Source organism: Crocodylus siamensis, chromosome 4 (genome assembly GCF_052110815.1).
Source record: "Crocodylus siamensis isolate JL-2025a chromosome 4, ASM5211081v1, whole genome shotgun sequence".
Taxonomy (NCBI): Eukaryota; Metazoa; Chordata; order Crocodylia; family Crocodylidae; genus Crocodylus; species Crocodylus siamensis.
Window position 1 is genome coordinate 6799988 of NC_143398.1, and position 22697 is coordinate 6822684.

General features: G+C 53.4%; 1 protein-coding gene across 1 annotated transcript in view; it reads left to right on the forward strand.

Moving 5' to 3' along the window:
• Nucleotides 1–22697, forward strand: part of PLXNA4 (plexin A4) — a 533592-nt gene that overhangs the window by 502084 nt on the left and 8811 nt on the right. Inside the window, exons 29-31 of the mRNA XM_090041550.1 lie at nucleotides 4245–4414; nucleotides 6380–6592; nucleotides 20267–20417. Of these exons, the coding sequence (XP_089897676.1) occupies nucleotides 4245–4414; nucleotides 6380–6592; nucleotides 20267–20417 (534 nt within the window). The remainder of the gene's footprint in view (nucleotides 1–4244; nucleotides 4415–6379; nucleotides 6593–20266; nucleotides 20418–22697) is intronic.

Below are 22697 nucleotides of genomic sequence, written 5' to 3' on the forward strand. Positions count from 1 at the left end.
AGCAGGAGGAAAACAGAACTGGAGGAAGAGGGAATGAAAATGGAGCAAAACTACATCCTCCAGGGCTGCAAAGGTGAAGGTCTAGAGCTTGCATTTAGCACAGGGCCAGTGAAGGGATTCCAGGAGATTGGAAATGGCATGGTCAGAGTGACGGGGTAGACTTCCACATGGAGGGGAATGTGCTGGTAGGCTGGATTTAGGGAGAGAGGAGAAAGGGCGGGTCACGGAGATGCACGTTGGAGTAGTCAGGATCCAACCAAGGAATGGACAATGCCAGTGAAGAAAGGAGGCTCTGGTGATAGTAAGGAAGTAGGAACCACAGGGCGATTTGGGCATGGCAAGACAGAGGGTAGGCAGGGAGGCTGCAAGAATGGCTGGTGGCATTCTCAGGAGCAGCTTTCCGTGGAGGGATGGCTGCGTACACAGAGCTGTAGGGGCGGGAGCTGCTTGCTTTGGTGACATACCCTGTCTTGGTGTGAGTCCAGGGGTGCAGGGTAGCCAACAAGGCCATGCTGGTCTGGTTCAGTGAGTCATGCCCTGAACTGGGGGGAAATGGTACTCCTTTTCCTTGTCCCCACCTACTCCCAGGAGACCAGTAGATGGAGAGGAACACACACTACTTTACTGAGACACTAGGTATCAAGTTCAACTCCTGGGCCCTCATCATGAAAGTGCTCCACTGGGTGGGCCCAGATAATGCAGATTGCCCAAGGGGTGGGATGGAGACATGACTTCCCATCAGCCACAGTGGAGATGCCCCCTCCTACCATATAGAGCTCCTTGCCACCAGGGAGACCCCTCTCAGGACACCATCCCAACCCATGGAAGGAACTCCCTCAAGAAATAAAGACCCCTTTCCCCCCCCTCCCCTCCTCTCCCTCCTCTCCAAGAACACGGCACATTTCTTTAACCTTGGATTCCCTAAAATAAAGACACAATAACAGGTGTGTTTAAAAATAAAAACCACCCAAACAAAACTCTCCACCTGGCTGGAGGAGAGAATGAGAGAGCAAGCACTCGCATGTCCTGTTGTGCGCTACTGGAAGGCGAAGAAGGTGGCCTGGGAGCCCGTATGGACTAGAACAGGGAAGAAGAGAATAAGTGAGGGGCAGGCTGGGTAACAGATTTGGCAATAGGCACTGGCATCTTGCACATCCCAAATTATTAGAAATCTGGCCTGGTCAGCTGTAGCCAAAGGTGGCAACATCTGGTGGCTGTCCTGAGCCTGGGAGAAAGAAGCTGGCAGCATTTGTGTGTAGTCTCCAGTCCCTTGTTGGCAGAAGGAGGCCAAGGATGGAGTGCACCCCTGTGGGTGAAGTTCACACGTAACGGGCATTACAGCTACCTGATATTCAGGCACCTGATTAATGAAGATACCAGCTCTTCTCCACCCCCTTGAGCCTGGAAACCAGCCTGGGACTAAGACACGGGCAGAGGCAAGTGCAGAACAGACGCACAGAGACAGCCATGGTCACGGGCTGCCGGCAAGGGTCACTCCAGCACGTCCTTCCCGTGCACAGCCCCATCCTTGGTAGTAGTGGTGGACCAGTACAAGCAGGACTTGCGTATCTACTAACAGTGTCCTGAGCAGCAGCATCCAAGGACGGGCATAAAACAGCCTGAGCCTTTGCTGTGCTCTAGCTTCCAGCATTGCAGCGATGGCACAGCCACACTTGGGTGGTGTCTGACCTCCCCTAACCCGTGGCAGACACTCTCAGGGGGCCAGGTCTCCAGTGGATGTCAATACATATTCATTCGAGCACCTTGGGGAACTGGGGTCCTCTGGATACTTTCTGTGGCCAGTTCTCATAGCGGTGGACCATGAACTGGACTCCAGGCTCTGCCCATCCCGGCTTCGCTCCTTTGCGAGCCCGGCAGGGAAGCAACTGAGCATCTGACACTGCAGCAAATTAAGCTGGAAGAGGCTGGTTGTTCCTCTGGGACTTGGGAAAGAAATTTCTTCCCAAGCACGCTTCCCCTTTTGAGACAGGAGGGGAAGGCTGCAGTTGCTGGTAACACAATCTTGGGGAACGATGTTTACCCTGATCTGGGCCTGACCTCTGAGACCCGGTGTCTTTAGCCTAAAAGCTTTGGAGGGTTTCTTTGTGCCTGGCTGGGTGAGCGCATTGAGCATGCATTCCCTCAGAAACAGAGCCGGCAGGCAGCTCTGCTTGTCAGACCACCACGATTTCCCCTCGGGGCTCCTCTCTGAGCCCAGCCACACACTCCAGGGGGGTTTTTCACCTCTCAGGAGCTCACGCGAGCAAACGGTATCTGTGTTTGTTTCTCAAAGAATAAATCAAATGGGGAATCAGCAAGAGATACCAGCCTGTTAATTAAGCATTTGTTAGTGCTATGTAAACTGTACCCGCCCCGGCGGAGCCTGGCGCTCGGCTTTCAGCCAGAGAAGCCCTTCCCAGGGTCTGTAGAGAAGGGGGAGTTTTGCTCTCCAGGGAAATTTCCATTTGGAAAGAGGGATCTGCCAAGCTGTTACAACTATGGTCTCTGATGTGGAGTTAGCTGGGATGGAAGGGGAGGGATGCTCACACCGACGAGTATTAGCTATCTTTTCGGGGACGGGCAAGCCACTGGCAGGAGATGCGGTTATGTCCTGGTCTTCCCCTTGCTGCCGCTGTCCCAGGCTTTGACTGCACCTAGTTCCTGACATGCACCAGCCTCTGTTCATCCCCTTTCCCTGCTGGGGTGCACACAGCCTTGTCACTGCTCCTCAGGCTGAGCTACTGTACCCTCTGAGTCCCACTGCCTGACTCCAGGGTAGTCACTGCATACCCCAGGCCTGAGCACGCCCCTGCAATCGCCTCTCAAACGCTGCCTGTCAGCATGCCTCCACTGCAACTGCATCCCAAGCCTGCTTGCACCCCTCCATTGCTCTGTGCTCTCTGATCCTTGGCAGGGATTGCCCTTCATCTCCAGGCCCAGCAGTGGGGCTGCCCTGTGTACTATCAGGACAAGGAGCCTGGGTAATGGCAGGTGGCCTCTGCAGTGAGCACGCTGAGCCCCATCCCCTTCATACCTCTCCCGTTTCAGTCCCTGTGTTATGTGCTCACCTGCTTGTCTTGCAAAGCAATAGCCCCCTTTTAAGATCTTTCCAGGCATGATGGTCTACAGTAAAGATATGGCCCACAGGCCACATACAGCCCAGAAGGACACATCTGATGCTGGCCCTGGGTCTTGAATTGACCCACGTGCTGCAATTGGTGTGTGCCAGACTGGCCCCAAACGCAGGGCCCAGGACACGTGCGCAGGGCCAGCCTGGGACCCCTGCCACGTGCCGGGTCCAGTACTCGGGGCATCTGCTTCAGCCTGTCAGGGACCGATGCTGCACACGGTGCCTGCCCTAGACCTGCTGAAGCAGGAGCCAAGTGCATCTCATGTCCCAGACTAGCCAGAGCAGGTGCTGGATCTGGCACACGGGGTGTGGGGTGGAGTCCATGGGCCCACTTTGGCCCACAGGCCAGCCCTGCACCATTGGTTGATCTCATGGCCCAATCCTGCACCACTCCTCTGACCCCTGGGACCAGATGAATTTGACACCTCTGATCTACAGAAACTGAAGAAGCCTCACCGAACTCTATGCAAGCACACACCAAAGTCACTAGCGCTGTTTTAGGGCCTGATCTTGTTCCCATTGGGAGCAGCATCCTGCCCCTTGCTGCCCTGTGCACAGATGCAGACCGGTCACCTGTCACATCCCCTGCCCCACACCCAGCTCCGACGACTTCGCTGACACTTCATTGATGGCTTTTGTGGCCTGGCAATCCCCTGATTTTGCTCACAAAGTCGGTCCACATTATGTGAGCTCAGCGCTTGTGAGAGGGGCTCAGTGGAGATTAAAGTCCTCTCCGTCTCTGTATCAGCAAAGCCTGGTGATGTTCCTGACTGCTGTTCCTTAGCCCTCCTGGCTTGTGTGCAACAAGGTGGTAGACACCTTCCCATTCAGTCCACTTAGACTCTTAACTGCTTCTGAGCCTGACGAGTGTTTGGCCTAAGGACCATTGGTTTATAATATCTCACGCAAGAAAGCCATTGCACGGCACCATCTTTCCAGTCATTACTTCCATTGGTTGAACCCATGCCCCTGCATTGCCCCCCTAAGCCGTCATGATACCCCACCTCCCATCTTCTGGGAGTGCTCTAGGGCTCAACAGTGTCTTCTTGGACAGCATCAAGCCTCTACACTGGTGTCTCATGCTGTTCTTCCTTCTCCCCCATCCCCTCAACAGGGCACATTGCAGAAGTTTGTTGATGACCTCTTTGAGACCATTTTCAGCACAGCGCACCGTGGCAGCGCCCTGCCCCTGGCCATCAAGTACATGTTTGATTTCCTGGATGAACAGGCCGACAAGCACAACATCCACGACCCCCACGTGCGGCATACCTGGAAGAGCAACTGGTGAGTGGGAGGCCCCCTGGACAGCCCTACCCCGTGTGCCAGATGGAGGGGAAATGCAGCCAGGGAAGAATGGGATTGTGATTACAGCACCGGTCTGCAACTCAGGACACTTGGGTTCCTTCCCCAGCTCTGCCATGGGCTTCCTGTGACACCTTGGTGCAGGCACTTAGGTTTTCCGAAAGTGGTTAGGCACCTCCGTGCCCTTGAAATCCACAGGTGTAGGTGCCTAAATGCCTCTCAGGCCCTGGGACATCACCTCTGTGGGCTATAGGGTCTCTCTGTATAAAATGGGGCTAATAGGAGTCCCCAGGGGGAGAGAGAGATATTTGCAGTTCAAATGCTAAAGTAGTCAGGACCAGACGCAGAACCCATCATACAGTCGTGACAGCCTGACTGTTCAAGATACCATAGCCGCTACCCCCAAATCTTCCTCACGGCCCCACTGCTCTCGCTGGGTGTAATGGGCCCGAGACCGGAAGCTGCAATCACTGGGGAGAAGGATCCTTGCTGTTTTTATCCTCTGAATCTCCCTGCTGGAAAGAGTTCCCTGGGGAGTCACTCCTTCCCTCTCGCCTGTGCAAATACAGGGCTTATAAAAGGAGCAGCTAAGGAAAACGGCAGGGCTCCTGGCTGATGTATTTGCTCCTTTTACCAGCCGTGCTGATGGCAGGTCGTCACAGGCGGCGCAATAAAAGCAGAAACCCCATGCACCAAAGAGGCTTTCAACTAATGAAACATTAGCATATTATTAACATTATCTGCGGCACTAATCTAAGGCTGATTGCAGCCACTCAGACTAAATGAGCAGGAGGTTTATTGCAGGGGGGGGATTGCATGGGGGTGGCGGTATGAAGAAATGATCCCTTCTCAATCAGATTGAATTAACTCCAAGTCACTTCACAGGCCTCAGCATTCCCAGTCAGCAGCCTCCTAGCCCTCTCCCCGGTGGTGGCTGGAGTTTAGCATCTAAAGAGTTTATGGCCAACTTTTTCTCCCCTGTCCTACTGCAGTCCCTATTTGGCCCAAGAGCATATGGGGAAGGAGAGATCCTGGCACAGTCAATTGGGACATGCTGTCTGCTGGTATGTGAAGGGATAGTCACCTAGGAGAGAGATGAATTGTTTCAGGTGTTTCAGGAAGAGGATGACTGGAAACAACGGGATGAATATAAAGAAAGGAAAACTGGTTAATTTGTAGAAGTGTCCTGTTATTGTGCAGTTCATTTAGATGCTGAAATGAGCACCCTTTGGAAAGTGTAGAAGCCCCAGCTCTGGAGACATTTGAAACAAGACATTATAAAACCCCGGAGACAGGGCGATGGAGACCCAGCAAGAGGACTCCAATACAGGAGGTTTATCTTAGCTCTTTGGACATGGCTCCATGAACCGAGTTGCCCCAAAGGAACCTCAAGGCAGAAGCGTCGACTTGCTTTGGGGCAACTGGGTACAAATGAATAGCTGCCCTGGCACTGTCCCCATCTGGTGCAGCCTATAACAAGCAGGGATTCATGTCTCCTCCCAACGTACTTCGTAACTCTGCCCCAAACTCTTCCCCACTTTATGGAAGTCTTATAAGGCGACGGGTCAATTCTGCTCCCCCATCTGGTGATTTCAGTGGGGCTTCTTCAAAATTGGATGCCACTGAGGATGAGTAAGGGTGACGGTCTTGTCCTAGGACTCGCTAGACAAAAGTCATCCCCTGATATCACTCCATTGACTGCAGTATAATCCCATCAGGTATATATCAGTAGCAGAGGTGCGGGTAGACCCCAGCTCCCCAGCTTTGCAGTTCTGTTAGACTGTGGAGTGATTCCCCCATTGGAAAGGGTAGAGGCCTCATCCCTGGAGACATTTGAAATGAGGCTTGATAAAGCCTGACACAACTCCCTGCCTGTTATCAACATGGCACACCGCGAACGACACCGACTCTGATCCACCTTGATCACCTCTCCTGTGCTCCCCGCAGCTTGCCATTGAGGTTCTGGGTTAACATGATCAAGAACCCGCAGTTTGTCTTCGACATCCACAAGAACAGCATCACGGACGCCTGCCTCTCCGTGGTGGCTCAGACCTTCATGGACTCCTGTTCAACCTCCGAGCACCGGCTGGGCAAGGACTCACCCTCCAACAAGCTCCTCTATGCCAAGGACATCCCCAGCTACAAGAACTGGGTGGAAAGGTGAGTGCTCAACCAAGGTGGGGATGGCTCAAGTCAAGGCTGGCGTGCCCTGGTACCCGAGTTGTGTCACTGGGATTTTTCTTTGCTCTAAGCCAGAGTGGGAATAGTCACCCTGGGCATTTTATCTCCACTGGCACCACAGTGAAGAGGGGAAGGAAAGCCCTGAGGTTGTTCTCTTGAGGGGTAATGGGTATGTGGGGTGGAGGAAGTGTGGCTAACTGTGCTTGATGAATCATTGCCAGGGGTTTTGAACTATTCCATTCAGACTGAGAGCGCTCACTCGGCATTATAAGCAAAGGGGCCAGACGATCTGTTATATGCAACAGTGGACTTAGGTGCCTAAGTGCAATTCAGTTTGAGAGGTCGGTAACATTCCTGATCCAGTTCGATCTAGGAAATATTTGCATCCTTTCAAACATATCAACCTAAGGCAGAAGGCAGGTCCAATTTGCACCTTAAAGACTGACCAAATCAGAGATGCATACGCTTTTGTAAGGAGCAGCTTATTTCATTAGATGCTATATATATGGAGAGAGAGAGAGAGAAAGAGAGAGGGAGAGATCTCATCTGAGATCCTTAGCTATCGGTTATCCCACTGAGATGTAGTTCCTCACTTCTTGTCTTCAGTAAGTCTTTGATTACACTTCTTTTCAGCCAGCGCTTCTACCCTTTGAAATGTAAACCACCATTGTCTGCGTGGGGGTTGATCTGGGTTTGAAACACATGCAGAACCCCTTTAACTGCTCATTGCTTTTTTGCGCCTCATTCCTGAGGACCATGTGTTACAACAATAGATGCATTAACAGAGTGGAATAAATTTGCACTTAGATACTCAAGTCCATTTACCCATCGCATAGTTTGGTGGACTAAAATCTGGCCTTGGGACTCAAATCCCAGCAGGCCTGCTCTTTTTTCCCTTCTGAGGTATCTCCATTTCTCTGCTACCTGTTGAGTCCCTTGGATGACAATTGTTCTCACTCATCCTGCTGGGATCAAAGAGCAGGGGTGTGCCCAAGCACACTAACAAAAACCTCCCCTGCCTGGTGGTCCCTGCTCTGCTTCTGGCCAGCCAAGGGGCAGCTCCATATGAGCAGTGGAGAAAGTAATCCCAGTGCTCACAGTGCAATGAGTGCTTTGTGACCCTGCAGGACAGAAGTCGCTCGGTTGCTATCCAATGCCTCTCCTTCAAAACTCACTCTGGCAGCTCTCCCATTGACTTTAGCGGGAGTTTGCGTGAACAAGACTGGCAGAGTATGATCTGTATTGTGTGTTTCCCAACATGCCATGTCTGCCTGGCACTTGTGACAGATTGTGGAATGATGCAGATGGAAAATAGCTGCAGTGCTGTAACTATGAATAGTGGGTTAACATGCAGCTCGTTCATGGATATCCAGACACTTTTAAACAATTATTCATCTGGATGGATGGATGGATGGATGGATGGATGGATGGTTAGCTATTGCCTAAAATTAATCACACTCTCTCCAGGCTATATGAAATCTCTGATACTGGAGATACAAAACAGTTTAAGTGGGTATATTTCCTGCAGTGGAATCTGTCAGTCGTTCTGTGATAGGAGGCCATAACTGATGAAAGGTTTCCATGTAGGCAGCATTAGGTGAAATCCTTTATAGTGCTGCTGCTATCAGCCACTGATTTGTCCAGGCAATTATTGTTAGTCATGGTTAGACACTTGCATTTTTGCAAATGTAGTTTCTTAGCAACCAATTAGGCTCTTAGGATCTACCTTGCATAATTATGACCTACTTTTTGCACTGGTCCAGCATTTCTTTATATGTTTGGAGTGTGGGCACTGGGCAGGTCTGAGCTCTGGGTGTGAGATGTAGAGAAACTTCACAATAATAGGTGCACATCATTAGTGACTCAGAGATGGTGTGTTTTCTCTTTAGTGGCCTGGGTGTAGCGAGAGGTTGGTTTCAGTGGATCGGTATCTAGCGCACATACCATCCCCAAAATTGGTTCTCATTGCCAGGCTTTTTAGCAATCAGCAAGGTTGGGACACAGCCATGATGACCAAACTCCCAGTCAGCCTTGGAGGATGTCCCTTAGGGTGATAGAGTAGCCTGCTCCAGTGCTGTACCTCTTCCCTTGGAAACAGAAGGCTTCATTCCCCCAAGCTTTAACCAGCATTGCTATCACTTTCATACCATGGGAGGCTGACTTGTACAGAAAGATGATCCTTAGCAATAAGTGCCACTATTTCTTGGAAACCTTCCCAGAACAACTGGATGGTTTTGCTTTCATAAATCAGATGCATGAAGCCTCCCACTGCTCGTGAACATCAATGGCTTTTATCTCAGCCAGGCCAGGGAGATCCTGAAATGTATTTATTTTTTAATGCTATCTCAGAACTTCGAATGGTTTTTTGCTGCTGCAGTGGTTGAAGCCCTAGGTAGCTTGCAGGTTTTGTGAACACGCAAGGAGATTGCCTTCTTGGTTCGGCACTGTAAGCGAGCGGCACCGTGCACCTGAACTGAAGGAGGTTGTTGCATCTGCCTTTGAGGACGTGGCAGGCTGCAAGGATAATGGTGCATTAAGGGTGAACAGGAGACAGGCTGGGTTGGACTTAGTTCCTAATGAATTCTGTGCTAATCTTTGACATCCAGGAGGACTAGGAGCTATTCCAGTTGACAAAGGACAGTATCAGCCAGAGGGAGAAATGGTCAAGACAGTTCGTTTTTTAGAGACTAAGCAGGAGCCAGGATTAGACAAGTGACAGCCAGGGAGTTGCTGCATTTTTCAAGACATCAGTCAGATGGTACCTCAAAGTAGATGAAGTGTCCTGCATAAGAGCAGTCGGGCTGTGGGGAAGGGAGTGCTACTGCTGGGTGACGCCCTGGAGAAAAGCAAAGTGCCTGTCTTAATGTGAGTCTATGTGCATGCTAACGTGGTTAGACCATTCAGAAAACACCAGTACTCCCAGCCACCTGCTTGCAGCGACTGGCTTCTCTGGTGGGCTATGGACCACTGCTCCAAGACCTCAAAGCAAGGTCAGATACAGAGCAGCTGGCAATGGGTGAAAGCAGGTGTCTGGCATGTAAGAGCATCCAAAGACACTGCTTTCTAGAAGAGTTTGGCACTGGGCACCCAGGAGGGGAAGGAATAAAAGCAGATTTAGATTGGCCATGGGGCCACTTCATTGTTCAAGTCCATGGGTAGCTTGGTTTAAACTGTCTGTGGTACTTCAGGACTGAGAGAAGAAAGCAGGGTCCTGAAACTCAACCAACTTGAGCTCTGGATTCAGATTTTGCTCCACCTCTGTGTGTATACAGAGGGGGGAAAAGGAGCTAGAACCAGCCAAAGCTTGATTGGACATCTCCTATTCAGAAAATAAAGCCAGGATAGGAGAAGGAGCCAGGGAACGTGGTGTCTGTTTCCATTTGCATCAAACTGCCTTGCTAGACTAACAGGCTCAGCACCCATTTTTCATGGCCTTCATGGGTTCAATTCCATTAGCTTTCCTGGGATGTCCCTGTATTTACACAGGTGTAGCTGAGATCAGGATCATTTCTTCTCTGGAAAGGCTGGGGATTCAGGAGCACTCGACGAAACCCCTGAGCACTAAGTGGAGCTTGTTTTAATTGGGACCAGCTTGTTAGCATTCGCTAGCACTGTGGAAACATGACAAAGGGCCACGGCTGACCTTTCATTTCCCTCCATGCTGCCAAATGTATGATCACATTTGTTTGAACTTCATTAACACAGTTTAATTGCATTCTGCGCAATCAGTAAGTGGTTTCCTTGCAGAAAACCTGGCACGAAGACCAGAAGACAGGGTGCTGGAAGGGGCAGTGTCATCAAAGAGCAAAAGGCGGTGTTTGTTTCCCTATTGCACTAGCATTTAAGATACTGGGGGGTGCAGAGATGGGCACTTGGGAGTGCAGAGGTGGGCACTTGGACTTGAGGGCCTCCAGCTGTTGTGTAGTAGCCAGCATGGAGCAAAAACCGGAACTGGGCGTATGTGTTGGAAACCCACTTCCCCTGTCAAACTGTCCTAGTTGGGAATAGGTGTGTCAAAATTTGTGAGGGTCTGGGAAAAATGCTTCTATGAGTCTCTGAATGCTGGGTCTGTGTGAGGGAGAGGGGCAGGAGACAGATCTGTCTGGCTAGTTCCTACTTAAATACTCTTTCTCTTGGCACGGCAATCTGCCAGTGAGAGGTACAGGATACTAGGCTAGGTGAAGTTGTGATCTGTCCCATTTTGGCATTTCTTATGTTTTTCTGAGTCAGCAGTATGCTTTTGTTGCAAAAAAAAAAAGCCAATAGGGATGCAGTAACAGGAGTATTGCATGTAAGTCAATAGAAGTGATTCTTCTACTGTGCTCAGCGCAGGTGAGGTCTCGTCTGCAGTGCTATGTCCAGTTTTGGACACTGCACTTCAAAAAAAAACCATGGAGAAATTGGAAAGAGAGCAGTGGAGAACAACGCAAAGGAGGGCTAGGAAACATGACTTGGAACAAGGATTATATAGCCTGGAAAAGAAAGTCCAGGGGGGCTGATCTGATAACAGTCTTCAGATAATACGTGAAGGCTTGTTATAGAGGCTGTTCTTTCAGTCCACAGGGGCTAGAGCATAAAGTAATGGGCTTAAACTGCAACTAGGGAAAGTTTAGGTTGGATATTAGGAAGAACTTTTTAACCACGAGGTTGATTAAGCACTGGAAAAGACACACTCGGTGAAGTGATAACACTCGATTGTTGAGCTTGCTAATGTTTCCTGGCTGCTTTGTAACCGAATTAGAGAGAAAGGAAAAAGCAGAGAGGAACTGGGCTGGTTCAATGGCACCAAATGGCAGAGTCTCTCACTACAAATCTAGGTGAGTGAGTTGGAGACTTCCTCCAGGCACGTAGCCAAGGTTGTCCCCAGTCATCCCAACTGTAAATGTGTCCTTGGTCAATTCAGCATGAGACGCCAACCTGGCTGGATGTGCTGCTAAGTGTGTTGCTCCTTTGTGTGCTGTTGGCTACAGACACTGGAAAACCCTTCACAAGCACCTAATGGGCCATCTAGGCTTGGAGGGTCCTTTGACCAAGCACAGCAAAGATAACTCATTGCAGAGACAAAAGTTTTATGAACCACTGAGATTTTAAATGGTAGCATCAGGGTTGCATGGCAGCTCCGAGGAGCGTAAAGGAGAGCGTTAAATGCCTGTGGGAGGCTTCAGCTTGCCCTTCAAACACTTCTACTTGAAACCAAGTTGAGTCCCTAACCCTTTTCCTGGCAGAGAGAGGGCTCAAAATGTCACAGCTTGGTAGGGGCTAGGGGGGCTTGGCAAAAGAGATGCTCAGCACGACCTGTTCTTCTTGAGGGCTGTTCTTTGGTAGCTCTTGGAGCGGCAAATAAAGGAGATCAGGATGTCATCTCCATTGGCACAGATGGGGAAGCAGAAGCCCACTAGGAGGATGCACTTGACTAAGGTCAAGCAATTGGGCAGCCAGGGCTGGGAAGGGCACCTGCATCACCTGAGTCCTAGCCTACGGCGCGGCCCCACGTCACTATGTTGCCTGCAGCTGAACCTCGTGTAATTCAGGTGACGTATTCGTTAGCTGAGAGCTGTGTTAGTAAAACAGGGCCTGCCTATTACAGCCGGTCGCCCACCGGGATGCATTCATGCTCTCGCCCCAGGTGTAGCTGAGGCACAAAGAGCCGGAGATGCTTAAAATGAATCTCCTGGATGAATCAGTTCGGTGGGTGGTGGTGGAGGGTGCAGGGTCCCTGGGCTGTTGACTGGGCCAGATCCCTCATTGGCCCCGGGGCTTCCCCTGTGTAGATGCTCACTTCCTCCGGCCCTCGGGTAGGATGGGAAGCCCAGGCTCACCGAGCATGGGGCTGATAGAGGGGTGGTGGAAGAGGGATGTGGAGGTGGGAGGGGACGGAGAAGGGGAGCATGGTAGGCAGCCCAGTGAAGAGGGGGAGTGCAAGAGGGCCCTGAAGTGGGGGCATTTGCCTGTTGCTGCAGGTACCATACACGGCCTGCAGTATATGGGTAACTTCATGCTCCTTCCTTGCTTCTGCCCTTGGCACCAGCACTGGATGAAGAGGCTCCCTGCCTCTTCCCCATCATTCCTCCTGAGACGGTAAGAAGCAGGGAACAGCGCTAAAAAAATCAAGGCCAAGAGGCTGGCATTTCACACCTCGATTATCACTTCTCTGCGTGATGTGTAGGGACTTGCTCGACATCAGAGTCAGGCTGTTGACTTGGCTTATAGACAGTCAGGTCTAACACTTTATGCACCAGTTAAAAGCCGGTATTTGGGCTCGAACCTGAGCTCTCTCAGTCATCAAACCCATTAAGTGGCAAAGAGCTTCCACTGAGCAAGTCGAAGACAGGGAGCTGGTACAGGGTAGCCTTCATCTACAGCAGGGCAAGAGGATGCATGTGGGGAAATAGTGACAGAGCAGCTGCTTTGCAGTAACGTCCTGCTCCCTTCCCACAAGTGGTAAGTGGTTCATTTGTCTGCACCCTCAAGCAGCTTTGCCGCCCACAAGAAAAGTAAAATGACCCCTGGGATTCAACAGGTGAACCAGCACCATGTCCCTAGACCTCCACGGTATCTGCTGCCAGGTTCTTGCCCAGCTGCCCCCGGGCATGCCAGCCTCTGAGAGGCCAAATCCCTTTGGCCTGCCTCTCCCTTCTCCAGCGGGCCAAGCGCCGCCTGCTGTTGCATAACCCTAATTATGTCATTTCTGTAATTGCAGCGGCCGTCTGCAGCACATGGATTCGTTACAAGCTTTTCATATACTAAGCTGATTATTAATGAGCGCAGTCCCCAACCAGCGGCGGCAACAACAACAACGGGGAAAAAAGCCTTTGCGCGGTAATTAGCTCCATGACGGAGCAAGCCCAGGCTGCTTGGGAAGATCGTGGGGCCATGGAGGAGGCGTTGGCAGCTGGGCTGTGCTTGTCTCCTTTGATGAGTTAATGAGTGCCCAGGTTCAGGCCCTGCCATAACTCCTCAGCCTCACGGGACGGCTCCCCTTCTGCAGGCAATGCCTCTTCTTGGTGCCCGATGCACCATGCATCTCCCCTGCCCCTGGCGAGAGCAAAGAGATGGGATTTCTCCTCGCTGTCATCTCCTAACACAAACATAAACTGCTCTTTGGAGGGAGAGAGAGCTGAGGGGTGTTCAAGCTTGGCTAAAGTACTCTGCCGGCGAGGGGGCAGCTGTGTGCAGCCACCCCTTCTTCCACTGAAGCCTTGCTGAGGTGATAGGGAGGTGTTTGGGGCCATATCGCGATACCAACATTTCCTCTGGTTCTTCTCAGATCCTTAGGGGATGTGAGCTCTGCAATGACCAGCACCCCAAGCTGAGCCACTTATGCCTTCTCAGTGCACGGGGTACCCAAGCAGAGGGATCCTGGGTAACGGGACAGGGGAGAGAGGCAGAATTTGGACTCTCTGGACATCTCTGGTTGCAATCTGCAGCCCCTCTGGGCATGCCATGAAAAACGCATCCCCAGCAGGCCGGAGGGTAGGACGCTTGCCCAGGAGGTGAGAAGGTGACCTGGGGCATCCCCATGGCATCCTTTTGTGTGAGCCTGAGCTTGCCCACTGCATCCAGCTCAATGGATGAGATGGGTACGGCCTTGCCTAGTGTGAAGGATCCTGCTTCAGGACCTAGACGAGGCCTCCAAGCAGCCCATTAGCTGTGGAAAGGCACAGAGGCGGCTTTGCATGGCTGAGCAGTGGAAACTGAGGCAGCTGCCAAGTCAGAGGGTGTGAAAGGTTGTGGTTTGCCAGGCCATGCCTGCCTGTGGTTTCTCCGGTCAGAGTCCTGTTACGAGCTCACTGCTCAGATGTCTTTAAACTGGGGTGGGCTAAGGAGGGACCCACAAAGGGTGAAAGTCACGGCTGGGGTGCTCTGGAGGCGATATTGGGAGGTGGGACGCTGGCAGACCAAGCAGTTTGGAAAATCCTCAGTGCTTGGTACATTGAAGGCACTTTGTTAAAATAGATTTTGTTTTGGAGTCCACTATGACTCCGAGATCTCTTTCCGCTGCTGTGCTGCTGAGAAAGTCACCTCCCAGTCTGTAGGTGTGTTGGCGATTCCTTCTCCCGGGATGCAGCGCTTTGCACTTATCTTCGTTAACCTGCATCCCATTCTGTTCAGCCCACATTCCCAACCTGTCCAAATCCGCCTGAATCGGCTCCCTGCCCTCCAGTGTGTTTACTTCTCCCCTTAATCTGGTATCACCTGCGAATTTGGACAGAGCGCTTTCCACGCCCTCATCCAAGTCACTGATGGAGATACTGAACAGCACTGGTCCAAGGACCAAACCTTGGGGGACTCCACCGCCCACACTTGTCCAGGTCAAAAACAACCCATCCGCCACCACCCTCTGGGTGCAACCCCACCTGAGTGTGTAAGCGTCTACGTCACAACCGCTTAATTTATTTGTAAGAATGGGATGTGACACTGTATCAAAGGCCTTTTTAAAATCCAAGTAGATGGCATCTAGCTCAGCTCCTGCATCTAAGCATTTTTGTGACCTGGCTGTAAAAAGAAATAAGGTTAGTCAGGCAGGATCTACCTGCTATGAAGCCGTGCTGGTTATTTTTCCTACTAACTCCCACAAATGTGATCCTTAATAATTCTTTTCAAAGGTTTACTCAAGGATAGTGGATCCACTCCCCCAGCTATAGTGTATTACCCCAGGGCGCACGTGCTGGCCACGGCCCAGGCTGTCTCCAGGCCTAAGGGAGCCGAAGGGACAGATGTTTCATGGGCAGTGCTTCCAAGACAGCCGTGTGGCCACCCACGCTGGACCCCTGGCACAGGCTGTTCGTGGGTCTGCAGGCCAACAGAAGAGCCACATTTTGGATGTGATAAAGTCCGGGCCTCCCTGCAGATTCGGGCGCTTCATGCTGACACGTGGAGACACCAGGTCACGGCACCGCACCAAAATGCTGAGGCTGAAAGCCATGCACAGGAGCATCTCCAGCTGTGGTTTGACTACGGGGGGAGCTTCAAGTCTCTGCCTGCCCATGCCCCATGCCACTGAAAGCTGTGAGGCGAGGGCCTTCCTGCACACAGCCTGATAAGGGGTCACAAGTATCAGCCCAGCAGACTCAGGCCGTCCCTCTTGAGGACATAGCCATTTCCACAACACAGTCTGCTTTGACCAGGACCAGGAGAGAGTGGTCCGGGGGAGACGTCCCGAGTCTCCTCCCTTGCCCCCATCATCACTGAACAAAGAGCAGGAACACCTCCAGGCTCCACCGTTGTCCACTGAAGTGGACGGTACTGGCCACTGGCGTGTGTGGGGGCAGAGCACCGAATTAGCAGAATAAGCTAAAACCAAGCCGAAATCCAGTGAAATATTAGCCTGAGAATGTGAGCTGCGAAGCCCTCAAGGGGCCATTTCCACTTATGGGCAAGGTGCTGGCAGGCAGGAGGAGGAGGTTTGTAAAGGGGGAATAACCCAGAGAGTGACAGGCAGGAGTAGAGGGCTGGGGAAGTGTCCAGGCATACACTGGAGGACCGAGCTAGCCGTTGCACACCACCGCTGTGGTCACTGATGAGAGAGGAAGGCAAATCAGTCAGGTGGGAAGAGCCAGAGAGCTCAGAGAAGTCCTCTCTTCCTCCTCCCCTGCCAGCTATCGCTGGCGTCCCCACCTTCCCGCAGCGGTGACGGGTCTACAACAGCAGAGGATGCTCAGACTGAGAGCCTCACACTCCTGGCAGGCTCTGGGAGCCGGCTCGCTGCAAATTGAACTGTCAAGCCATCCCAGGCACTTGAGGTCCTATCTGGAGTGCCACACAAGTGCCACCGCTGTTGGGCTGTCACCCAGCTCTGCAGAGCACCTCGGCGCCGATGCAGAGCAAAGCAGATGCAGCGGGAGGCGGCAGCATGGGCAAGGACGTGACACACAACAGGCTGGAGCTCGCAGCATCCTCCTGAGCCCCCGTTCACTGGCGCCACGGGGAGGCCTGGCACGTGCTTTGCTAGGTACCCCCCCAGTCTGGGGAAACAGGGCACAGAGGTTGCTGAGGCCAGGCGGGGTTCAGCTCCCAGCTGCTGGCTCTTCCGTTCTGGACTGGGAGCCCGCAGTGCGATGAAAAAGCATTGATTTATATGGGACTAATGAGGAGGTTGCAGGGAGGAGCCCTGCTCTGCCTACATATCCCACAGGCACCCTCCTGCCAGGAGCGGTGATGCCATCCCATGCTCATGCCAATACCATGCCCGCTTCTCAGGGTGAAGCCCCGTCCCAGTTCAGAATGGGTCCAGGTCCCACTTCTCAAAATCCACCACCACCAAGTCAAGAAACTGTCCCCCTCTTTGCCGCTGTCGGCAGCAAAGCCAGGACACGGGCCCATGAGCATAAGCTGCCTCCCCGCAGGCATGGCCCCTGGGTTTGCGGTGCACAGACGGGTCAGGGTAAGAGTCAGAGTCCTGGGTGACCCAGCTGCAGTCTCATGGGCAGGGCAGAAACCGCGGCTCTGGTGCGTCCCAGTATGGCCACAGTCCCCATCTCTCTCTGTCTCTCTCCATCCCCGACCCGTGGAGCAGGCTGCCCATGCCACAGCCTATGCAGGGCTCCTGCCCGTTCAGGTGGGTGGCGAAGCACACCTCACCCCTGCAGGGGTTGTGGCCCCACGCTGGCAGCTGAGCTCCACCGCCTGACATAAGCAGTGCCAGGGCTCTCTTTATCTTCAAGTCCACCCATCCCCAGGAAAGCAGCCCCTGGCCTGTGTGGAGCTCCCGGCTGTCACGAGTTAGGGACCCAAACCACCATGAGAGCCATGGTCCACTGGTGCGAGGAAGAGAGGCCGGCATGTGTGCATGACCTGTATTTCTCATGCACCACCTCTCGCTGGTGGGTGAGGGGCAAGGGGCCTGGGGCTGCATGCAGGTCACCAGCTGCTCTTCCTGACCCCATGGCTGATGGGAGGAGATTCAGGCTGGTCTGCAATGCCAGGCTTTCCCTGTCGTTCAGGTGATGCTGTCCTATGCTCTCTCCCACCTGTCGGCAGGAGGGTGCCCATGGGATATGTAGGCAGAGCAGAGCTCTTCCCTGCAACCTCCTCGTTAGTCCCATAAATCAATGATTTTTCATCACAGCGCAGGGTCCAATGCCCACCCCCCCCATCTCTTACCATTGGGCTCAGACGTGGTTCCCTCCATCTGCCAAGTTCCTCATTCATTTATTAGCCAGCCGAGCACTTGGGCTGTAACCCTGAGCTCAGAGGAGCATGGAGTGATGCTCCAGTAGAGCCATTAGTGATGCCGCCGTGTCCCCCTCCAGTTTTTTGCTGTAAGTGATACACAAGCAACCCTGCAGAAGTAGCAGAGGCCCCACCACGTTCAGCTGAGCCCACTTGGCTATGAGGACTTCGTAGAGTGTGAGCAGACGTGATGGGGAGCAGGGGTTTTGATCCCGAGGCTGATCTTGCAGCACCAGTTCCTGGTGAGGTTACAGGATGTTTAACCCCAGACAACTCCCTCCCTTCAATGGGCCTCAGTGATCTCCAACTCCGGAGCCAGGCAGGTTGCAAACACCAAGCCGAGACCACTTTCTTCTTAAGCAGCAACAGGTAGGGCATGAGCCTGAGTCCAGAGGCTTGAGTTGTCCACACTAGCTTTTGCCAGGGAGCACCAGCCAGCACTGACATCAATTGGGTGCCCTCTTAGGCAGGCCCACCAACATTATTGTTGTCCCAGTCCCCAGCGGTCTCAAGCTGGTTGCCCTGCTCTAGGTGGAGCTAAAAGGCAGGGGATGTTGTAAGCGATGCACTGGACTTCGCTGGTTGTCTGCACAATGGGGGAGTAGCTTTGGCCCGTCCACCGCTGCAGAGCAGGATATGGGTAGACAAGCAGGAGTCACCTGGAGCAGGCAGGCGATGCCCGAGCTTCTTCTACAGCTGGTGGCCACTTCCCCGCACCTCGTCCTCAAATGGCAGGGCCTGGTTTTGGGGCCTTCCCCTCCCCTGTCACAGCGAGTGCTTCCTGGCTTCCTGGTCGAAGGATGCTCATTATACTGTACTTCGGCATCCGAGTTCGGTGCCATGGAAGCAGCCCCTGGCTCTGCAGGTGGCTTGGTGCTGTTTACAGGACACCTGTCAGCTATTTTGGCTCCTCGTCCTTTCTGCCTCCTAATTATAAAATTGTGGCGCGTGCCGGCACTAGGGCTTTTTTTTTTTTTTTGCCCTTTTTTTTTTTTTGTACACAAAATGTCAAATTGCAGAAATTAAAAATGTAAATGATGGTGTCTAATTAACCAGTTGACAGTGGAGCACAGCTGCAAGTGACAGTGACTGATTACCTTCTGCAAACCTTGTCCTCCAAGACCTGTCGTGCCCAGGGGGAGGAAGGACATGGGGAAAGAAAGCAACTTCCTTAAAGAAACACAGGTTGGCAGGCAAAGCCCTGTGCAGTGGTAACCACCCTGGGACTCCCCGGTCCAGTCGTGGACCCCGGAGGGATGCAAGCAGGCTTTCCTCACCGTGCCTAGGCTGCGTGCACTGAAGCACTGGAGCAGCCTTGGGCTGCTGTGTGTGCCCCGGGCCGGTCTGGCACCTGGGGGAGATGGGGGGAGGATGGGGTGGGCGAGTAGTGATAGGGGACCTGGGGCAGAGAGGTGGTTGAGGTGGGAGGGCTGCCGGGGCTTCGAGTGCTTGCCCGCGGGGGGGAGGATGAGAGGGTGGGAGTCTGCGAATGGTGACACGGGCGCGCTGCGGGTTGTGAGTGTGCCTGTCAGGGCGATTGTGTTCACGGGCATGCTGATGGAAGCGGCACACTGGGGATTGTGCGAGGGTGTGGGCGTGAGCCATCTGTGTGGGGGCAGGCGGCAGGCATCCCCGCGGTGGGTGAAGTGGACGTGGCACTGGCATGAGGAGTTGCATGTTGCATTGGCAGCTACCTGGGCGAATGGGCGGCGTGGCCATGATGAGAAGACCCAGCCCCTTCCTCAGCGGGGCCCTGGGCCCCACCATCCTCACACCAGTGCCCCAAGTGCAAATGTCCTATGAATGTGGTTCGGTCGCTAGAGCTGGTATGTCTGCAGCAGGGGGCTGCTTGGGCTTGGTGAGAGCTTGAGCCTTTCTCTGACGCCTGCTTTGCACAGGTTGGGGTGGCAGAGCAGATGGGGCACCTTACAGAAAACACAGCCCTGCTCCAGGCTCGTGTTGAGGGACCATTTGACTCCAGAAGCTTTTGCTTTTGGCTTGGCAGCTCTCATTTGCCCAGCGCGAGGCATGAGGAAGGTCTAGCTAGTGCGAGGCAGCTCTTGCAGACCTGGCAGCAGGGAGCACACTGAAGTGAGGGGCAGGGCACGGTCATCCTTGGGCAGGGAAAGGTGCAAGGGAGATACCACTAGGTTGTGGCTGGCAACCTCTGCTTGGCTGGCTAGCGTGTGCTTATTCAGCCATGCCAGGGCCGCCTTTGGTGCTCTGTTGGGCTTCACTGGGGAGCGTGTAGGTGACTGTGAAAGCTCTGGAGGATCTGCCCGTGACACCCAGCATTTTGGGGAGCTAGGGGGTGGCCTATCTTCTTGGGCAAGCAGTGAAAGGCTAACTTAGAGCACCGTGTGCCAGCTTCAGTCCTTTGGCTGAATGGATAGGGGCCAAGACTAGGAGCTAAGAGGTCGGGGTGCTTTTCCTAGGTCCCTCTTTCTCCACCAGCAAATGCTGTGCCTCTCTCTCCCCCAGGTACTACTCAGACATTGCCAAGATGCCGGCGATCAGCGACCAGGACATGAACGCTTACTTGGCTGAGCAGTCCCGCATGCACATGAATGAGTTCAACACCATGAGCGCGCTCTCTGAGATCTACTCCTACGTGGGCAAGTACAGCGAGGAGGTGAGATGCCAGGAGGCAAGGAGCATTGCTGGATGGTCTGGGGTCACAGGCCGCCTACCAAGACACCCACCAGCCCTGGGCACTTTCCTCTCAAATGTAGGGCTGGTGGTTTTAGGATGCCTGGGGACAGGCAGAGCGTGAATGAGGCTGTGCTGGCCTCCCCCACACCCTACAGCCTGATTTCCTGTTCTTTCCCCTTCCGACTGATCCCTTGAGGACCATCAAGGTGGAGTTGGGCCCTGATTGTGTCCCTCCTGTCCTTTATAGACCCCAGGACGGGGTGCTCCATTCATCTCTGCTGGGAGAGTGCATCTAATGGGGCCAGCGTCCCTTTGGAGGACGGGGTACAGAGACAAGGGGCCGCTGGTTGCAGCTCTGACAGCGGAGCTCCCCAAGCATGCACGGGTCCTGGTTTTGGTGATTTGGGCCAGGGCGGTTGGCCGGGTCGGGGCTGGCGAGGGCTCCCCATGCTGCTGCGTCTTGCGAGCTGCACCAGGCAAGCAGAAAATCGTGCGATCTAATTAAAGCTGGCTGACTTCACCGCTGGGGTGCACTGACCAGCCTTCCCCGAACTGACACTTGGCAGCTGCCAGCACGCCGGCCGAAGATTAGCAGAAGCAGACCAGGGAGATAGGACCTGTTCCCCAGGGGCAGACAAGGACAGGACAGGTGCGGGGGGGGCTCTCGCCTTGTCTGTGAAGCTGGTGTTTGACAGAGACAAATTGCCCTGGCTGCAGCGGCCCCCCCGCACCCCCTGAAAGTCTGCTTGTGCCTCTCCTACAGCACCCCAGCTCTTCCCATGCAAGGCGGTGCAGTGCTCAAAACCTGCAGCCTGTCTCATGCAGTTTGGTCCTTCAGGTCCATATGGCCCGATGCTGCTTTTGCCAGACAGAGCCGGTTGTCATTGCACAGCTCACTCCCCAACACCCACCACATTCCCTTAGGATGGTGGGAGTAAATCCCATTGGAAAGGCTCACTGCCTCTTAGGAGGGGCACCGGGATCCCTTCCTCTCCCGCACGAGGGAAGGGCGGGGAAGGGCTAGCAGGAAAAGTCTTTGCAAAGCACCATCCTCATTGCAGGAATGCCATGCAGGGCCTATATAATGCTCTTGTCAAGGCCTAATGCCGCTCCATTAAAGACTCTGTCTTGGCATCTCCTGGAGGAAGTGCCTCTTGTAGCCAAGGCGCGTGCGGTGCAGGTTTATATTTGCAGCTTTGCAAAGAAGCCTGCACACCACTGAACTCCAAGGCAGGCTGGCTGCACAGGAGTGAATTTGGCCTGACAGAAAGAAATACCCAGCTCAGTTTCACCTTGTGTAGCACCTTGTGGCAGGGCACACTCGGATGTCGTTTTAATCAGATGATAGTAAGCATTGCTGTGCAGATTACTAAAAGTCTCACCGCAATGCCTACTGTGATCTCTAACATGCACGGATTACTGATCGTTGGTCCCAGCCCCAGCACCACCTTGGAGTCTTGAACTGGTTCCAGTACGGTGCCGAGTCTGGGACTAACAACCCGCTGACTGTGGGTCGCAGCCCCAGCACTGGAGCCCCTTCAGTAAGGAGAAGAAGCAGCAGCAGGCCCCAGGCTGGGTGATCCCATTGGGGGTCTTTGATTATAAAGTGCAGAGGGGCTAGGAGAGCTGCAGGAATCAGCCCCTCTGCTTGCTATTGTCATTTCCAAATTGAATGGACATCTCAGAGGACCACAGATTCCTTCAATTATCTCCGTGGAGCCATCCAACAATAGCTGATAGCAATCCCTACTGGGTGGAAAGTGGGAACTGGGAGCGGTGCATTCTGGGACGCTGGAGGACTGCATATTGCTCATTTTACATCCATGGAGAAGGCGAGACAGGTAGCACAGCCCAGGGTTCAACCTCACCTGAAGTGGCATGACCTTCAGACGCGCAGAGGGCACTTAGCACGAGTTAATGAGCTTTAATGCGCAGACACTTGTGTTGTAAGTGCCCTTAGTCTAGTCTGAGTGCAACCAGCCTGCGACTTCATCCACAGGGGCTTAAAAAGCAGAGCTCAGATTTCAGCTCCACAGGCCGGGGTTTGTAGCTACCTTAAAAGCAAACCCTGGCTCAGCAGGCACCCCGGGCTTGTGCCCAGACAGAGCTCAGCCCTTCTCTCTGTCTCTGGCTGGGAAGAGAGGTGTCTCTAGAGCTGCAGTGGTTCAAGAGTAACAGGAAGGGTGATGCAAGGAGCATTTCATTTGGCTGGCCCTTTGCTGGAGGCACAATGCCAAGACCCCCATCTGTGTGACAGGCA